The sequence below is a fragment of the Pseudozyma flocculosa genome (assembly GCF_000417875.1).
Source record: "Pseudozyma flocculosa PF-1 unplaced genomic scaffold scaffold00008, whole genome shotgun sequence".
NCBI lineage: Eukaryota > Fungi > Basidiomycota > Ustilaginomycetes > Ustilaginales > Ustilaginaceae > Pseudozyma > Pseudozyma flocculosa.
The window spans coordinates 795,031-811,038 of NW_006920876.1; the positions used below are offsets into that span (position 1 = coordinate 795,031).

At 64.7% G+C, this 16,008-nt stretch overlaps 4 protein-coding genes across 4 annotated transcripts; 3 read left to right on the top strand and 1 right to left on the bottom strand.

The window, feature by feature from the left end:
- Window positions 1–185: 185 nt before the first annotated feature.
- Window positions 186–833, top strand: PFL1_02932 (uncharacterized protein; the record flags this gene model as incomplete). The annotated part of the gene is made up of 1 exon (XM_007880444.1): window positions 186–833. The coding sequence occupies one exon, from the start codon at window positions 186–188 to the stop codon at window positions 831–833; it is 648 nt and encodes a 215-aa protein (XP_007878635.1).
- A 520-nt stretch (window positions 834–1,353) lies between these two features.
- PFL1_02933 (uncharacterized protein) lies at window positions 1,354–2,757 on the top strand (the record flags this gene model as incomplete). Its single annotated transcript, XM_007880445.1, has 1 exon — window positions 1,354–2,757. The coding sequence occupies one exon, from the start codon at window positions 1,354–1,356 to the stop codon at window positions 2,755–2,757; it is 1,404 nt and encodes a 467-aa protein (XP_007878636.1).
- A 4,384-nt stretch (window positions 2,758–7,141) lies between these two features.
- PFL1_02934 (uncharacterized protein) lies at window positions 7,142–11,491 on the top strand (the record flags this gene model as incomplete). Its single annotated transcript, XM_007880446.1, has 3 exons — window positions 7,142–7,493; window positions 7,719–8,452; window positions 8,567–11,491. 3 exons carry the CDS (start codon window positions 7,142–7,144, stop codon window positions 11,489–11,491), a joined length of 4,011 nt encoding a protein of 1,336 aa, XP_007878637.1.
- Window positions 11,492–13,235: 1,744 nt separating this feature from the next.
- Window positions 13,236–14,303, bottom strand: PFL1_02935 (uncharacterized protein; the record flags this gene model as incomplete). Its single annotated transcript, XM_007880447.1, has 1 exon — window positions 13,236–14,303. The coding sequence occupies one exon, from the start codon at window positions 14,301–14,303 to the stop codon at window positions 13,236–13,238; it is 1,068 nt and encodes a 355-aa protein (XP_007878638.1).
- Between the last annotated feature and the right edge of the window lie 1,705 nt (window positions 14,304–16,008).

The window sequence follows — 16,008 nt, forward strand, 5'->3', positions numbered from 1 at the left end:
TAAAGTCGCCGGGGTGTGGGGCCGAGGCTACCGCGTATGTACGAGGCCGGAGAAGAGAGAGAGAAGAGTCGCGGCGTGGCGCTCGTCTGCGCACGCTCGGCTGCGCTGTCAAGCAGCTGCTATTCTCGGCATCCTACAGGCGCACGCACCCTCGAGTCGGCTCCCAGGCCCCGGGATCGGCATACATGGCATGGCCTGGCATGGCACGGCGTGGCAGATGGCGAGGCGCAGATCAGATAGAGCCGTGCTTGCAGCCGCCTGCTACGGTAGCCAAGCAGGCCACACGCCGCACGTACATACACATCCGAACAGCGCTACGCATAGCCGCGGCCGACGACGGGCGACCAAGCAGCGTCACCAAGCACGCCGTCTGCTCATCGCCCGAAGCTGCGGGCACGGGCATGGCCCCGGCTTTGCATCGCACGCCTCGCCTGCTGGCATGTGACGGCCAGCAGGCGTACGGCCGTACCCGCTCGCTTGGCCTCTCCTCCCGTCGTCCGCCTCCTTCCAGCCCTCGCCCGCGCCATCATCCAAGCGCCCTCGACGACGGCAAGCAAGGGTGGCCCCGACTAGGCCAGACCAGGCCAGGCCAGGAGCTACGCGCTCTGCAACGACCTGCCCCACCGGTGAAGTACCTCCCTCGCCTGCCCCGCCGACATTCCCGCGTCAAAGCTCGCCCACCGACGCCGCTCCTGCGCTCCGTCGATCGCACCAGCTCACAGCTCGCATCCTGCGCCAGAAGACATCTCGCCCTTGGCCTGCCTTGGCTTGGCTTGCTGGTCGTGCCCCCTCAATCTCGATACGCTCTCGTCACCCCTGTCTGCAACAGATGAAATCTACCGAGACGCCTCCTGCTGCACACATCGACAGCCGACCGCCATGGCCATCCGCGACAGAGCACGGCCCGGTCGCCGTCGAGAGGCGGCAAAACCCGACGCGCGTCCCTAGCATTTCCACCTCTGGCGGGGCGTCCGCAGTCATGGCTCCTGCTTCCCGCGCCAAACCTGCCCTTGCCGGCGGCCCAGCACCCAAGGGGTGATGCGCAAGCAAGGCACGCCAGAACAGAGAGCAGGGCAAGAGCAACGAGGGGGGGGGGGGGGGGGGGGGTTAGGGCCGATTGCGACGCTGATGCGACCCCTTGTTTTGCTCGTCCCAGGCCGGCGCCGTGCCTGTCGACCTCATGGACCAGGTCGCCCCAATAAATACCTCGAGCTGCTTGACCAGCCGACGAAGAGGTCCCATCTTCAACATCCCATCCTTCCACCTGTCCCTCCCCTCCCCCCTGGCCCGGTCCGACACCGTCACTCGCTCCCTCGTCTGTCTTTACTTCTCTGCCCCCTTCCCCCACCAAAGATGCAGCTCATTCGGTCGCAGTTTGTCCTGGCCGCGGCGCTGGCCCTCCTGGCCCAACAGTCGGCGGCGCAGGCGCAGAACCCGCTCAGCCTCGACGGCATCCAGGGCCTCGACTCGCTCAACCCGCAGACCGTCACCGACAGCCTCAACGCACAGACGCTCACCGACACCCTCTCCAAGGCCGTCCCGATGAAGCGCCAGGCCAAGGGGACGCTGCTCAAGGGCCTCAACGTGTTCGGCGAGGACGTCGACCTGCCCACCGACCCGGCCAGCCTGACCAAGATGGTCAAGGACGCCGCCACTCATCCCGCCGCGCCGCCCGCGCCCGTCAAGCGCGAGGAGGCCGGCCTCTCGGTGCTGGGCAAGATTGTTCCCACCAACGCCGCCGACCTCACAAAGATGCTCCAGGAAAAGACGGCCGGCATGCAGCAGCGCGACACGGGCCTCGACCTCAACCTCGACAACAAGCCGGCCCCGCAGTTCCTCATGGACAGCCTCGCCTCGGGCCTCAAGCAGCGCGACTTTAGCACAAACGACCTCTCGGTCGAGTCGCTCGAGCCCACGGCCGAGCAGGCCGTCAAGATGGCCACGCCCATCGCCCTGGCGCCCGTCAGCCCGCAGCTCAAGATGGCGGGCGCCGGCTACAAGCTGGCCGCCGAGGTGGCCCACGAGGCCGGCGCCGACGCCGTGGCCAAGCAGGCCCTCGACCAGACCCAGAGCCGGATCGCCGACGCGTCCAAGGTGCCCGCCGCGCCCAAGCTCGCCAAGCGCGCCTTTTACCACGACGCCGTCCACCACCACCGCAAGCGGGGCTCGGTCGACGCCACCGACCTCAAGAACACGGACCTGAGCGGCCTGCAGAAGGTCCCCGCCGAGGCCGTCAAGCTCGCCGCGCCCATCGCCCTCGGCAAGGTCGGCGGCTACGTCGGAGCCGCCCAGATGGGCGTCAAGACGGCGCAGATGGTCAGCAACATGGCCGGCGTGCCCCAGATGGTTGAGAAGACGGGAGTGACAAAGATGATCCAGGACGCCACGTCCAAGGCCTCGGCCATGGCGCCCAAGCTGCCCAAGCTGCCTGCCGCGCCCGCCGCCGCCCCGGCCAAGCGCGACGAGACGACCGACGAGCTGACCAAGGCCGGCCTCGGGCTGGGCGACTCGGTGCGCGACTCGGGCCTCAAGCTGAGCCACACTGCCACCGCCGCCGGCAACGCCTTCACCAAGAACCTCTACGGCGCCCGCCCCGAGAAGCGCAACATGGTCCTCCCCGCCTTTGAGGTCCTGCCCGGCGCCGGCCCGCAGGCAAAGGAGGCCGCCGAGCAGCTCACCAAGCTCCTCCCCGTCCCCGTCCCCGGCGTTCCCGGCGCGTCCAAGAGGATGGAGAAGGTGACCAAGAGGAGGGAGTGAAGCAGTGCAGCCACTGCCGCCCCCTTGCCGTCTCGATGAACCCGCCCCACCATCCCCTCTATACGTCGGGCCCCGTCCCGTCCGAGTGCATACCAACCTCGTCCAGCCTTTCGTCGCTTCATTCGCATAGCCTTCGCTTCATCTCCGCACGGTCGTCGTCGAAGGAGCAGCATCAGCAACGGTGACCACCCACTCGCCCTCAGCACCCGGCTCTCGATGCTGTTGTCTGCTCCTTCGCCGCCGCCGCCGCCGCCCAACCATTCAGCCGCCGACTCTGCAGCACCCGGTCCCTGCGGTGCCAGCATCTCGAGTCTGGCAGGCACACTCTGTAGTCTTTCCATCTCGATCGCGTTTCCCGTCTCTGCCTGCTCGCATCTTTCTCTGCCCTGGCCTTCCCTTCTCCCATCCTCGCACCTGCACCTTGTTTGAAACAAGGAGGGATGAAACGCACACGCACGCTCTTTTTCGCCATCCATCGCCGTCTTTGCCTTGTGTGCTTCTGTCCGGAGGCGACTCTTTGCCGTCAGTACCCTATGCTCGTCCGCTTTCGACCGCCCGACCGGGTGGATCAGCAGTCGTCTACCGCCAAGCTCGGACCCGACGTGGGAGGGGGGGGGAGCGCGGAGTCGTGCTCGTCTTCATCTCCGTCAACATCGAATTCCTTTGACGACGAGGACGGTGATGACGGCAGCCGGGTAACGACGACACCCGGTTCTACCGGCACGGTTCGGCGGTCGCTTGTGGTTGGGTAGAAGAAGGTGATGGTGAGCCCGCGGCAGCCACCAACGACGACGACGACGACGAGCACGAAACGAGTTCTAAATTACAGTATTCTCTCGGTCTGGGCCTTTTGTCCGTCTGTCCGGTCCGCCTTTCGCCGAAGATGTCGCCGAGGAGCGAGGCGTGGAGGGGCATGCCATGTGCGTTTGGACCCGCTCGGCTTGTTCCGTCTCTCCCTCTCTCTTTGTTGTCCTCTCCGTATGTACACGAGTACGTACATGTACACACCGTACCGCACTCACCCCTCGGGATGAAATGGGAGACAATGGCAGGTGGTTGGGTAAGCTTTCTGCACTCCATCGGACGCACGGGACGGGACGTCGTACCGCATACTGTAGGACGGACTCACCCTACCTGCCGGACAATGGAGAAGAGGCCGGTCGCTGGACCGAGGACCTGGTTTTTAGGCTCTCAGAACCCCACGGCCAACCGCGGTGGGCAATCTTAATCTTAAACTTCTCGTTTGGTCGGAGTGGGGGAGGCGCCCTGTACGTACAGAAAGAGGCCGGTCCTTGACGAGCATGGTGTGGACTCGTCCACTGAGCCGACTCTTGACGAGTGGTCCCCGCTTGATACATACCGTATGGTCACCGTACCTGTTTCGACCTATGAGACGACAGGTACCTATCTCCTGGCAGCGAAATGGATCGTCTTGAAATATAATGTAGGATCGACCGCCCAATACTGAAGTGGCATGCTGGCCTCGGTCACTTTTGGGGCTTTGTTGTCAAGCCGTTCGGGACACTTCGTCGTCTGCACAGAGAGGCGGCGGTTGAATCGCCGAGCAGGTTCTGGCTCTTGCGAACCTCGCCGAGAGTAACAAGGCTCCACGGATGACCGTGTTCAAGGGAGGGGCGGCAGCATCCCGCCGCCTGCCTACCGCACCTAGAGTTCGTTTTCGTCGCGCGACACCGGTGCCTGGCACTAGGGACTACCGCTGATCGCTTTGTCCTGGCCACGACGAGCCGGGATGGCCGGCATGCTTGCGAACTCGGAACGGAACGGCTACGAGGAGAGGAGGTTGGAGAGAGCACGTATGTTACTGGGGCGGCTGCGGGCAATTCCAGGACGGCGGCGCGGCGAAACATGATGGCGCGCGGCGCCATGTCGACGGAGAAAAGCGCACCAGAGGCCGCTCTCGCGCTCCTTTGGTCCAGACCAGGCCAGGCCAGGCAGGGCTCTATCTGGGATCATCGCTCGGCAACACGTTGGCGTCGGCGACTGATTCATCAGAAACGCCAAGGCGAGAGAACCATCATGTGTGTCATGGTCCCGTCCCTGCGTTGGGGTCGAGGCCCCCATCGATGTCGTTGGACCGAGGCCGGCCGGCGCAGTATGTAGACGGTCGACGGTACTTCGACGAGCTGGGTTCGCTCGGTTGGCCTTCGACAGGCAAGCCACGCCCATATGATCAGGGGTCCAGCTTGGGGCCCTGGCATGGGTTCATGCTGCGTGCGTGCGAGCGAGTCTTGTTTGAGCTGCGAGGGCACCTGGTTCCCGCCGTTGAGGCTCGTGGCCACTGAATGTCACCGAGATGGTGCGCGACGTTTGGGCCGAGTCTGGCCTGCGATGCCGCCCTTGACCGCCCGCTACGCTACGTTGATCCGACTGTTGATCCGACTGACGGTACGATTTGCCTCTCCCCCTCTGTACATACATGAGTGTTCGTTTGCGCCGCGACGAACCAGCATCAAGAATCGCGAGCAGTCTCGCTCCCTCCTATCCGCATCATTCTGCGTGGCCCGGACTGCGGGCCTGCTGGCCTGCCCGCTGCTGCATGCGAATTGGTGCGGCACGGTACTGTAGTGTACGGTACGTGTTTGCGTACCGGTGACCAGGCGACCGCTGCTGCTGCTGAACAGAGAGGCGCGCGGCTGTACCGGTACCTACCACGGCGGCCTGGCCCAGAGCGGAGCGGTACGCACGCCACCCTTGCGCAGGCGATTTTGGAACCCCGTCGCCGTGACCGAGCTGGCGATCGATTGATCGAGCCACGACGGATCTGCCTGTCGGGATCCATCGGGCTCGGTGTGCGCGGATCCGGGTTCGTGCCACGACAGCGACGACGACGACCAGCAGGCTGGCCATCGCCACCGGGCACCTTCCGACGAGGGCAGAGACGGAGGGGGTGGCCAGGGGGAGAACCAGGATGGCGAAGCTACCCGATTCTCTGTGATCACGCCCGGCTGCAGGCTGGCGCTGGCTTCTGTTTTCGGCCAGCATGATGCAACGGCGGCCGGTTTCTCGGGCCGTTGATGCCAGCCAGGCAGGGGCAGGCAGGCTGCACCGTGATGCCCGTTTTCGCCTGCTCGAGACTGCACGTACGGTTTCAGCGCTCTCGTCCGAACAGAGCAGAACCAAAGAGAAGCAGCACCCGAGCAAGAAAGAGGCGGCCTGGCAACCACACGCGGGGCGGCCCTTGTTCTTGGCCGGGTCGCCTGCCTAGCCTAAGCTTCTGTCCCCACGCCCTCTCCCGCGCCACCGGGGCTGCGAGTGGGCAGGCAGGCCCAGCGCTGGCATCCTCACCGGTTGGCCCGCCCGCCTGGCCTGGGCCTGGCCTGGCCCTGGCTTCTGGACAGAGCGACAAACGCACGCACCCACCCACCCACACCGTACCGCTCGCCACCTTGTGTGTGCATTTTTGGGTTTTTTTTTCCCGTTGGCAGCCTGGCGTGGCCTGGCGTGGCCTGGCGTGGCCTGGCGTGGCCTGCTGGCCGTGCGCGTGTTTGCCACCTCTCTCTCCCTCCCTCTCTCTCCGGGGCCGCAGAAGCGCTGTGGCAAACGGGCCCTCCGCCTTCCGACCGCCTTCCTTCTACCTCCTTTCTTCTCCTCCCTCCCCCTCTCCCCCTCTCCCTATGGACACTCTTGTCCCCGACACTGCTGGCCTCCTTTCTGGCTGTCATCGACCTGCTCTCCTCGTCATCGTCACCACCTTCATCTCCAACCTCATCTCCGCGCCTCTCCGACCCGGCACTCTGGCCTCTACCGCCTCTTCTAGGCCTCGCTCCACCCTCTCTCATCCCGGCCTTAATCCAAACCTCAACTTGCCCTGACCGGCCTCGTCACCACCAAACCGTGCACTTCAATCCGGCACCGGTATCAACCGATACCGACCTGACCGCCTGCCACACCTTCATCCAATCCACCCGGCAGCCCTCGGCCCAGCGCCCTGCCTTCGACTCCAGGCTCACCTGCCTCGCCTTGCTACCGCTACCCACCCTCGCTTTCCCTCGCCATATCTTCCCACTGGTACATCACCATCCTATCTCTCGGCACCCACATCTATCAGCCGTACTGTAGCCCCTCTTCTCCAAAGCTAGCGTCCACCATTACGCCCCTCGCCAGCTCGCCACCGGACCCACCTCTCTGTCCGACCTTGACCATTCTCAAGCAGGCAGCAGCCACACCTCGTACCATCCATCCTTGATCGACCGTGCTTCATCCAATCGATACCACGTCGCACCTCGCATCCTCTCACCTTGGAACCCCTCGCCAGCACCGCCTCTCTGCCCGCTGCGCCCCAACCTCCGTCCCAACGTCCTTCAAAAGCAGTCGCTTGCAGGCCGCAACCCCACCCTTCGGACGATTTCCTTATCGGAATTCGATGGATCCGGCAGCCTCGTCGTCAAACCCAGCCGCCGCCAAACGCACCCAGCAACAGGTCCCCCCGTCGTCGACCGGGACCTCGCCGCGTCACTTTCATGGTTCACCTTCTCTCCGCCGCACCAGTTCCCATTCCCGAGCCGCGCGGTCAATAGGCGACGGCCCCGCAGCCTCCTCCTCGACTTCCGCTCACGGCCACGCTCGACATCGCGGGCGTGCCAGGCCAAAGTCGGCGGCAGGAAAGGGCGCGTTGCTTCCCTGCGAGGGCGCACACACCCGCACCTCGTCCAACTCGAGCGCCCACACGCTCGACAGCAGTCACTATCCTGGCGGCGTCATCAATCAACATCCTGGTAAGTGTTTCTTCTAGCCCCTGCGCATGCGGCGACTTCCTGGCCACGATAGCAAGGGGCCGGGCAAGTGCCGACGTGTTGCTGCCGGCTGCAGCACCCATCCAGCTGTGCCGAGCCGCGTCTCGACGCCGCAAGATGCCGTTGCGCCGTATCACGATTGGGCCCAAGCTGACATGCACGGCGCTCGACCTCCCGTCGTTGTGCCATGGCGCCCGCCGCATCCAGGACTCTCGCAAGTCTCGTCTCCGCACATTGTCGTTCTGCCTCCGCATCCGTCATCCTACATCCCGGCCAATCCGCCTTTCGACATGCGTCCACCACCGCACCACAGTCAGCCGCACTCAATGGCAGGCCAAGACCTGACGGCGTCGAGCCCGGTCCGCCCGCGTTCGACGACCCCCGGCCCACCGGTCGTCGTGCACGGTCCGGCGTCCGAATATGCGTACGTCTCGCAGCCCACGGCCTACCAGCCCCCCCCGACCGCGGCACTACACCCCCACCATCCTGGCCATTCACGCCCGCACCAGCAGCAACAGCAGCAACAGCACCACTCGCGCCCACCTCACCACCTCCTCCACCATCACCCGCAGTCCCTCCACCAGCCGCATCACCAGCCGCAACAGCACGTGCTCCCGGGGCAACCCTCGGCATCCTTTGTGACCTACGGCGGGCAGTATTACACGCACGCCCATCCGGCCGCACCCGTCAGCGCCCCGAGTTCTTCCCATGTCAGCTACGGACCGGGAATGCGCACCTACTCCGAGTCCCCTGGCACGTACACGAATGCCGGCGGTCAGATCGACTCCGCGGGTGCAAGTCGCAGCGGTAGCGGCAGCGATGCCGACAGCTCTCGTCCAGAGACCTCGCGGAGCAATTCACTCAGCTCCAGCTCGATCGGCGAGCTGTCTGCCTCGGTCGCTGGCAGCGCCTACGGGCCGCAGTACCATCACGCCGCACCGGTAAGTCTACCCCTCTTTGGTGCACCTCCGGAAGTCTTGTGGCCGCCTTGGGTAGGAATCGAGGTGATTGACTCGTCCCTGTCGGACGGCTTCTGCCTCGCTCCGATGATCCAGTATACCCACTACGCCCCCTACTACTCGCAGGGCGCTGCCGGCTCCGCCGCGCCGTTCCACCAGCCGCCGCACGGCCCCAACGATGGCCCCGTCGTGCTGCAGGGCCCGGTCTCGACCTACGCCGTGCCGTCGGGTAGTCCAGCGTACGGACGCACCTACTCGTACGGCACGACGCACTATGCGCCCCAGTCCTACGGCTCTGTGTACGTGGCCGGTAGACCTGGCTGGCAGCAAGGCGGGCCGAACCATTTCCCGCAACAGCAGCATCAACCACAGCACCCTCAGGCGGGGCCACCGGGGCCCTGGATGCCTGCCATCAATCCAGGCACCAACCCAAGTAGCCACGCCCCTACGGGCGGTCGCCATCCTCCAGGTCAAAGGCAAAGGCACGCTGGACCGCATGCGCATCCGCCGCCGCTGCTCGGAGGCATCACCTCGCCTCGCACCGGGCCCGGAGCGCTGCCCGCTCGGCCTCCGTCGTCGGCCGGATCTACTGCCAACGCGTCTCTGCCCGCCAGCCTCGCTGACGGCTCGGCTGACGGCTCATCGAACGGCACCGCGCACGCGCCGTTGGGCGTTCACGCCGCTGCGGACATGCTCGGTCATAGCGCTACGACGACGGTGCCACCCGTCGGCAACGCCGAGGCGCACGCGGTGGACGTGGCGGCAGAGGCCAAGGTACCGGGGCGCGGCCTGAGGCCGCACTACCATCCTCAGCAGGGTCCGCGTTCCGACTTTGTGCTCTGGTGCGGCAATGTGCCCCACGATGCAACCGTCGAGGAGCTCTGGAGCCTTTTCTCGCAACTCCCGCCGGACCACGACTTTTTCGGCGACGACGGGCATGCGGCCGCATCACGCAGTGAACCCGTCGACTCTACCCGCGCTTCGAATCAGTCGGCTGCGGGCGCAGGTGGGCAAGAGAGCTCGACATTGGGAGCGCCCGAGCCTGTTTTGGACCCCAACGTCGATGCCCACGGGGTACTCTCGGTTTTTATCATCTCGCGGTCCAACTGCGCCTTTATCAACTACGCCACGGCGAGGCATCTCGAAAGGGCTGCTGCCTACTTCCAGGGCAGATCCCTGCGACCCCAGGACCCGAGGTGCCCTAAGCTCGTCTGCCGAGTCCGCAAGAAGGATGACGAAGCGCAGGCGGGCGTGCTCGGACAGCGAGGTCGAGGCGTCCACGTCACCTGGCTGCACCAACAGCGCGAGGCCGAGAAAAAGAAGAAGCAGCAGCAGCAGCAGCAACAGCAGCAACAGCAGCAACAGCAGCAACAGCAGCCACATCAGCAGCCACAGTTACAGCCACAGCCGCCCTCGCAGAAGGAGCAGTCGCCGTCCAATAGGAGCGATTCGGCGAGGGCCAAGGCGAACACAACACCTTCATCCAACGCCACGCTATCGCCACCGCCGCCTTCCGTGTCCTCGGCGTCGGATCGGACCGGCGCGTCGCCCCTTGAGAACTCGAGTAGCTCGTACAGCTCGAGCGGCTCCCTCTCGTTCGCCTCGACCACTTCGTCGCTGTTCCGCCACCCGGCATTCCGCAATCGCTTCTTCATCCTCAAGAGCCTGCGCCGCGACGACCTGGAGCGCTCCGTCGAGACAGGCTTGTGGGCGACTCAGCCTCACAACGAGGCCGTGCTCGACCAGGCTTTCCGGAACAGCGAAAACGTCTACCTGATCTTCAGCGTCAACGAGAGCGGCGAGTTCTTCGGCTACGCCAAGATGGCCGGCCCGATCCACACACGCACGCCAAATCCCAAAGAGGCCGCCAACGGGCTGGACAGCACAACGTCCTCTGGCGCCACACCTGTCGACGTGGTTGCGACGCCATCCTCGCTGAGCCAGGACGGGGCCCCCTCTGATGCTCTCGCCCCAGCTCCCGCCATCGACACGGTCAGCAGGCCCGCCGTCATTTGTTCTGCGGCTGACGGCAATTTGGACCTCGGCCCGAGGCGAGACCTACACGCATCGCCTCAGCAACAGTCTAGGGAGCTGGCACCCCCCATCAGCTCTCCCCTCCCCCTCACACCCGCGCAGGAAGAGGAGCACAAGGGACTCGGGCTGGGCAGCGACGAGGACGGTCTCCTGACGCCGAGAAACATGACGGCCCTGAACCCCACGCAGTCTCAGACGTGGCCCTCGACCACCAAGCCGAACACCGTTGCCGATGCTTCCGTCGCGGACGCGCCGGACGCCGGGGACCGTCACTCGGATCACGGCAGGGAAAAGGGTACGGCCACGACCGACGACATGCCTCTGCCACTCGCTCGTCCCCCATTCCCGCATCGCCAGACGGAGCCGGACGATCAAGGCATCCGCAGGGTCGACATGGCTGGCAGCCTGTCGCCGCAGGCGCCGAACGATGACCAGAGCGTCAGCCTCGCACCGAGCGACTCTGCATCCTGGTCGTCGGCCGAGTCGCGATTCGCGGAGCAGGTGGCGCTGCGGGCGGTGATCCACAACCTTCGACTCGACGAGCGCGAGTCCCGCGGCAAGGCCAACATGCTCGAGGATCAGCTCAACGCCGCTTCCGATGGATCCGGCGTCACCGCCGCGGCCGGCTCGTCTGCGAGAGCCGGAGATGCAAAGGGCGCGCAGCAAGGCGGGTCCGACCCGTCGAACCCACCGCGCGCCTCGTCGTCGGATTCGTGGGGCAAGCCGTTCAAGGTCGAATGGGTCAAGACAGAGCCGCTCTCGTTTTACCGCGTACGAAAGCTACGCAACCCCTGGCGCGACAACCGCTTGGTCAAAGTCTCTCGAGATGGCACCGAGCTCGAGCCGGACGTCGGCATGAAGATGCTCCTGGAGTGGGACAAGGACCAGGCCGGTTCGTCGCTCCACGACCGCGGCGGTAGGCTGCGCCACGGAGACCGGAGCTCCAAGGCCTCGGCTGCCGACGATATAGCAGAGGAGGAGGAGTAGCAGCGACGGCGCCGGAGCCTAAGAGTGCGTTATACACGTTAGCGCACCGCTCTCTGTCCCGTCGACTGCGACCCGCCTTCTTTGCCGAGCCGCGACGACGCGGGCCTCGTGCGACCTCTAATATCTTGGACCGATCCCGCCGCCGGCGACACCGATCCTTTCGCCTCGACGACACTTTCTCCCCGTTCCTTTGCGCACACCGATGGCAAGGTCGAGGCTCGCCTTCCTGCCGGCACCGCCAACCGGCTCTCTCGAGAACCGCCTCTTCGGCGATGCTGCATCGGCCGAGGCAACCTTTTACCTCCTTTTTGGCGCCGCGGCATCCGCACCAAAGAGCCTCTCAAGACACACGCGTCCCCGACGCTCGACGCTCGATGCTCGGCGCTCGACCTACCGACCCGTCCCGACCCGTCCCGAGACGGCACACTGGCGCCCGTTCCCCCTTCTCATCATGTCACGGGCTATCAGATAAACGACACTGCCCGACACGGGAACCCGACGCAACATCGGAAACGGTACTCCCATGCCGCTACCGCCGTCACCATCTGCCGGGCCGCCTCTTGACGGGCCCGGTCTCTCTCCGACTCCCAGTGCTTCCCCACCTACGCTCCCCTGCTTCCACAATGCCTCGGCCTGCCCGCCTCTCCCGCCTCTCGCCGTGTTTTCCCGGACCTCGACCATGTGCCATCGGTGATATACTCGCATACCGAACGCAGTTCTCCTGTCCCTCTTTCCTCTCCTCTCCTCTCCTCTCCTACCTCTCCTCTTTCTCTACTCTACATCTTTCTCCTTCCGTCCCGTCCTCTCTCTTCCCCTCTCTTTCCATCCTCTTCTTTTGGGCACATACTCGAGCGGATCTTTCAAAGGGTGCCGCCACCACTCCAGGTCTTTCCCCCTCTCTCGCCAAGCCTCTCGTCCTAGGCACACGCCTCGGTTGGCTCGACGACGATGGGAAAAGCCTTTCTGCATACTGCCCGCCGTCCCCTTGACCCATCCCGCGTTCCACGGCCGTCGTAGTCGCTGTTGTCATCATCATCCCCGACTCCCATCCCCTCCCCGCCCATACACACACACGCCACGCTACACACGCGCTCTCTCTCTCTCTCACACACGCACGCACGCATCTGTACTGTACGCTAGCCAATCCTTCTTATACACATCCCGGGAGCATTCTCCAAGCAAGTCAGGTTCCGTTCCCTGCCCTCTCCGTTCCTGCCCTCCGCCCCTTGCCGTCCCTTGCATTCGAGTGTGTTGTAGAGTCCGGTCGAGTTTGAGGCTCGTCTACCCCTTTGCACATGCCTTGACCCGCCCAGACTGCGCAAGCGCCCTTTCCGATCTCGTCGCACTGCCAGCCGTCAAGCAGAAAGCAGCTGCAAAAGGGCGGCAAAGCGAGCAATCTTCGAGTTACGGATTGTCCTGTAATCGGATCTACGGAAGAGCAAGACTGGACTGGACCGGAGCGGAGCGAGGGGGCAGGTACAGCTCGTGGGTAGGAGAGCGGGGTTGTCTGTCGCCCACGGTTTCAGTCTGTCGCGGGGAGAGGGGGCAAGGGGGAACAGGGAGATGGTCGCGACAAGGTCGGGGGGGACGAGGAGCAGGTCTGGAGAAGCCGGAGGGAGGCGAGAAGCCGGAAGGCCGGGCTGCGCTTTTCCAGCGCGCCGCGAACCATGTCGTCCAGCCGTTGAGTTCGAGATCGACGTCGACATCGACCCAAGGGCCCAGGCGGGGGCCGCCGCACCACGGCCTAGGCGAGGATCGAGTTGGGGATCTTGTAGAGCCAGTTGTCGATCCTGCCGCCCTTTGCGCCCTCGGCAAAGTAGGCGCCGCCGCCGTAGATGCCGTTGACGCCGCCGAGGCGCGCCTCGGTGACGACGGTGAGCGAGTTGGTCTGGAACTCGGGGCGGGTGAAGCTCTTGACGCTGGCCGACTTCCAGCCGTCGGTCGAGGTGAAAGCGTAGACGCTGGGCGCCTTTGCGCCGACAAGGATCGACTTGCCGCCGCTCGAGACGAAAGTGAGCTTCTCGGTGCCGTCGAGGGAGCCAAACGAGGCGCCGCTGAGGGCGACGGGGGTGGCCGTGGCCGTGGGCTGCGAGAGGTCAAACGACGTAATGGGGCGCGGACCGCCGTAGGCGACCAGGCGGTTGGTCCTCGAGTCAAAGGCGACGCCCGTGTAGCCGGGACGCTGGCTTCCGTTGGAGGCCTCGGCGAACCAGGCCTCTACGTTCTTGCCGTCGGGCGAGACCTTGGCGATGGCGGGGATGCCGAGGGCAAAGACGACGTACGAGTTGCCCTGCGAGTCCTGGGCCGAGTCGACGGGCCCAAAGGGGCGCGTGCCCGTGCTGGCCTCAAACTGGCGCTGGACGGCGTCAAAGTAGACGCTCCACACGGGCGTCGAGGCGGCGGTGGCGGGCAGGTCAAAGGCGTGGAAGGAGCAGGGCCCAGTCTTGCTCTGGTCCGGGCCGAAGCGGAAGGCGGCCGAGTCCTTTGCGACGCCGTAGAGGCGCTTGGCGTTGGAGCGCGTGTCGATCGAGAGGCCGGCCATCTGCTGGGCGCCGTCGCCCGACGACGAGACGCCGGGGATGAGGAGGTTGTAGTGGTCCGAGTTGGCCGGGTTCCACACCGAGATGCGGCCTTTCCAGAGGTTGGACTGGTAGAAGAGGTTGCGCGTGCGGTCGTAGACGGTGTCCTCCGGGTACAGGTTCTTGACGCGGATGCTGTACGAGTCCGGTGCGACGGGCGCCGCGTGCGACGGGGCCAGCGTGGCGCACCCAATGGCGGCGGCGATGGCGGCGGAGAGGAGGGTGAAGCGCATGGTGATTGGGCGGGGTTGGTGAGGAGGGATGGATGAGGAGGAGGATAGGAATCAAAGACGAGACCGGGGCGGTGGAAAGAATGTATCGGTGAGGTGGACGGTGACGATGTCGAGGACCGCAGGACAGAGAGAGAGACCGGAGCAAGAGAGTGTGAGGATGCCTTTGAGCTTCAGCTAGAGGACCAAGGATCGTTTGGTGGCACAGAAAGAGGGGCAGAGGCGATAGTCGAGGGGAGTGGAGAGAAGGAGGGCAGAAGCGACGTTGACGAAGGGAGCAACGGAAGGGCGGATGATGATTGAACGAATGACAAGGGACCGACCGCAATGGACGAGACACGGGATGACAGGGTGATGGAGGGAGAAAGGTAGGACGGAAGGGGGAGAGGAGATCAGAGGTGGGCGAATGGATAGGGCGGTCAGATGAGGGGACGGGCGGCTGCTACTAAAAGGGGAAGCAACCGCGGCGTCTACTTGGGCCGGGCCGTACAACAACGGCACCTAGCTTTCATTTGCAACAGCAGCGCAGCGGTCCCGGTCCCACCTGTCTGCCTGTGGAGTTCCGCCGACAGCAGTACGTGTGTGTCCCCCACCCGGGCTCTTTCGCTGACCCAGCCTGCGCTCGCTCCCCGTCGTCCAGGAGGTGATGAGTGCGATGGTCCGTTTGGTAACGGTACCAGACCTCGTGGTTGTCTTGTTCTATGAGATGGCGACGGTGCCGGCCGAAGTCGAGCCCCTTGCGTACCAGCTCGTCGAGGCTGAGGCAGGCAGGATGGCGGCCGACAGCGCCCTGCGTTGCTCTCGCTAGGTCGGCGAGGGCGGTAGAGTGCCCAGCGATGGAAGAAGGCAAATTGCCATAAACAAACCGACGTGACCCGCCCATCGCGGGCGTCGACAGAGGGATCAGCAGAAGCGTCGCTTGCAGCAACAGAGCTGCCCGCAGAGTAGTGAAAGGCCGGCCTGTCGACAACACCTCAGGCGGCGCCCCCGCGTCCAAACTGCAGCGGCAGCGGCAGCGGAGCAGCAGCAGCAGCAAGCAGCATCAGCAACGGGACGAAACCCATTTTGGGCGCAATGGCATCTGAAGCCCGGAGCAAGGCAGAGAGCATGATTGATTGTGCGGTCCCGCGAGGTTCCCTTGCGTTGGACTCTATTGGCAGAACGAGCCAAAAGGGATCCGCCAAGAGGAAGAGTAACTGCTGTATGTACATCCACGGCAGCCTTCTACAGTAGAGAGCCATCAGGACCGACGGGAGGATCAGCGGCGGAGACTAGTGCCGGGCAGCGAGAATGACGACGACGACGACCTCATACGGCCAAACGGAACGTCGGCCGCATCTTAAGAAGGGCGGAGGCGATGCATGGCCCTCCCCGTCCTTGCCTGGCCTTTGCTGGGGGGCTGCCTCAGAGTGGTTACCCCTGGATGCCTTGGCGTCCGACTCGCCGCGCTTGCCTGCCTGTTTCGAGCGCTATTGCGTCTCCGCCCACCCGCGTGCTCTCAAAACTCAGCCACTTCTGAGATTCTCGACTTGATGTTGATGGCGGATGTCCAAAGGCAGCACCGTACCGCTCTCGACCCCGCTCTTGCGCTGCTCAGCGGAGACGAGCGAGACCGCAGTCCAGCTCCCGGCCTACACCCAGCATCGCATCGCATCTTACCGCACACAGCCGGCTGCAATGTCGATCGAAACGAAACACACCGGCAAAA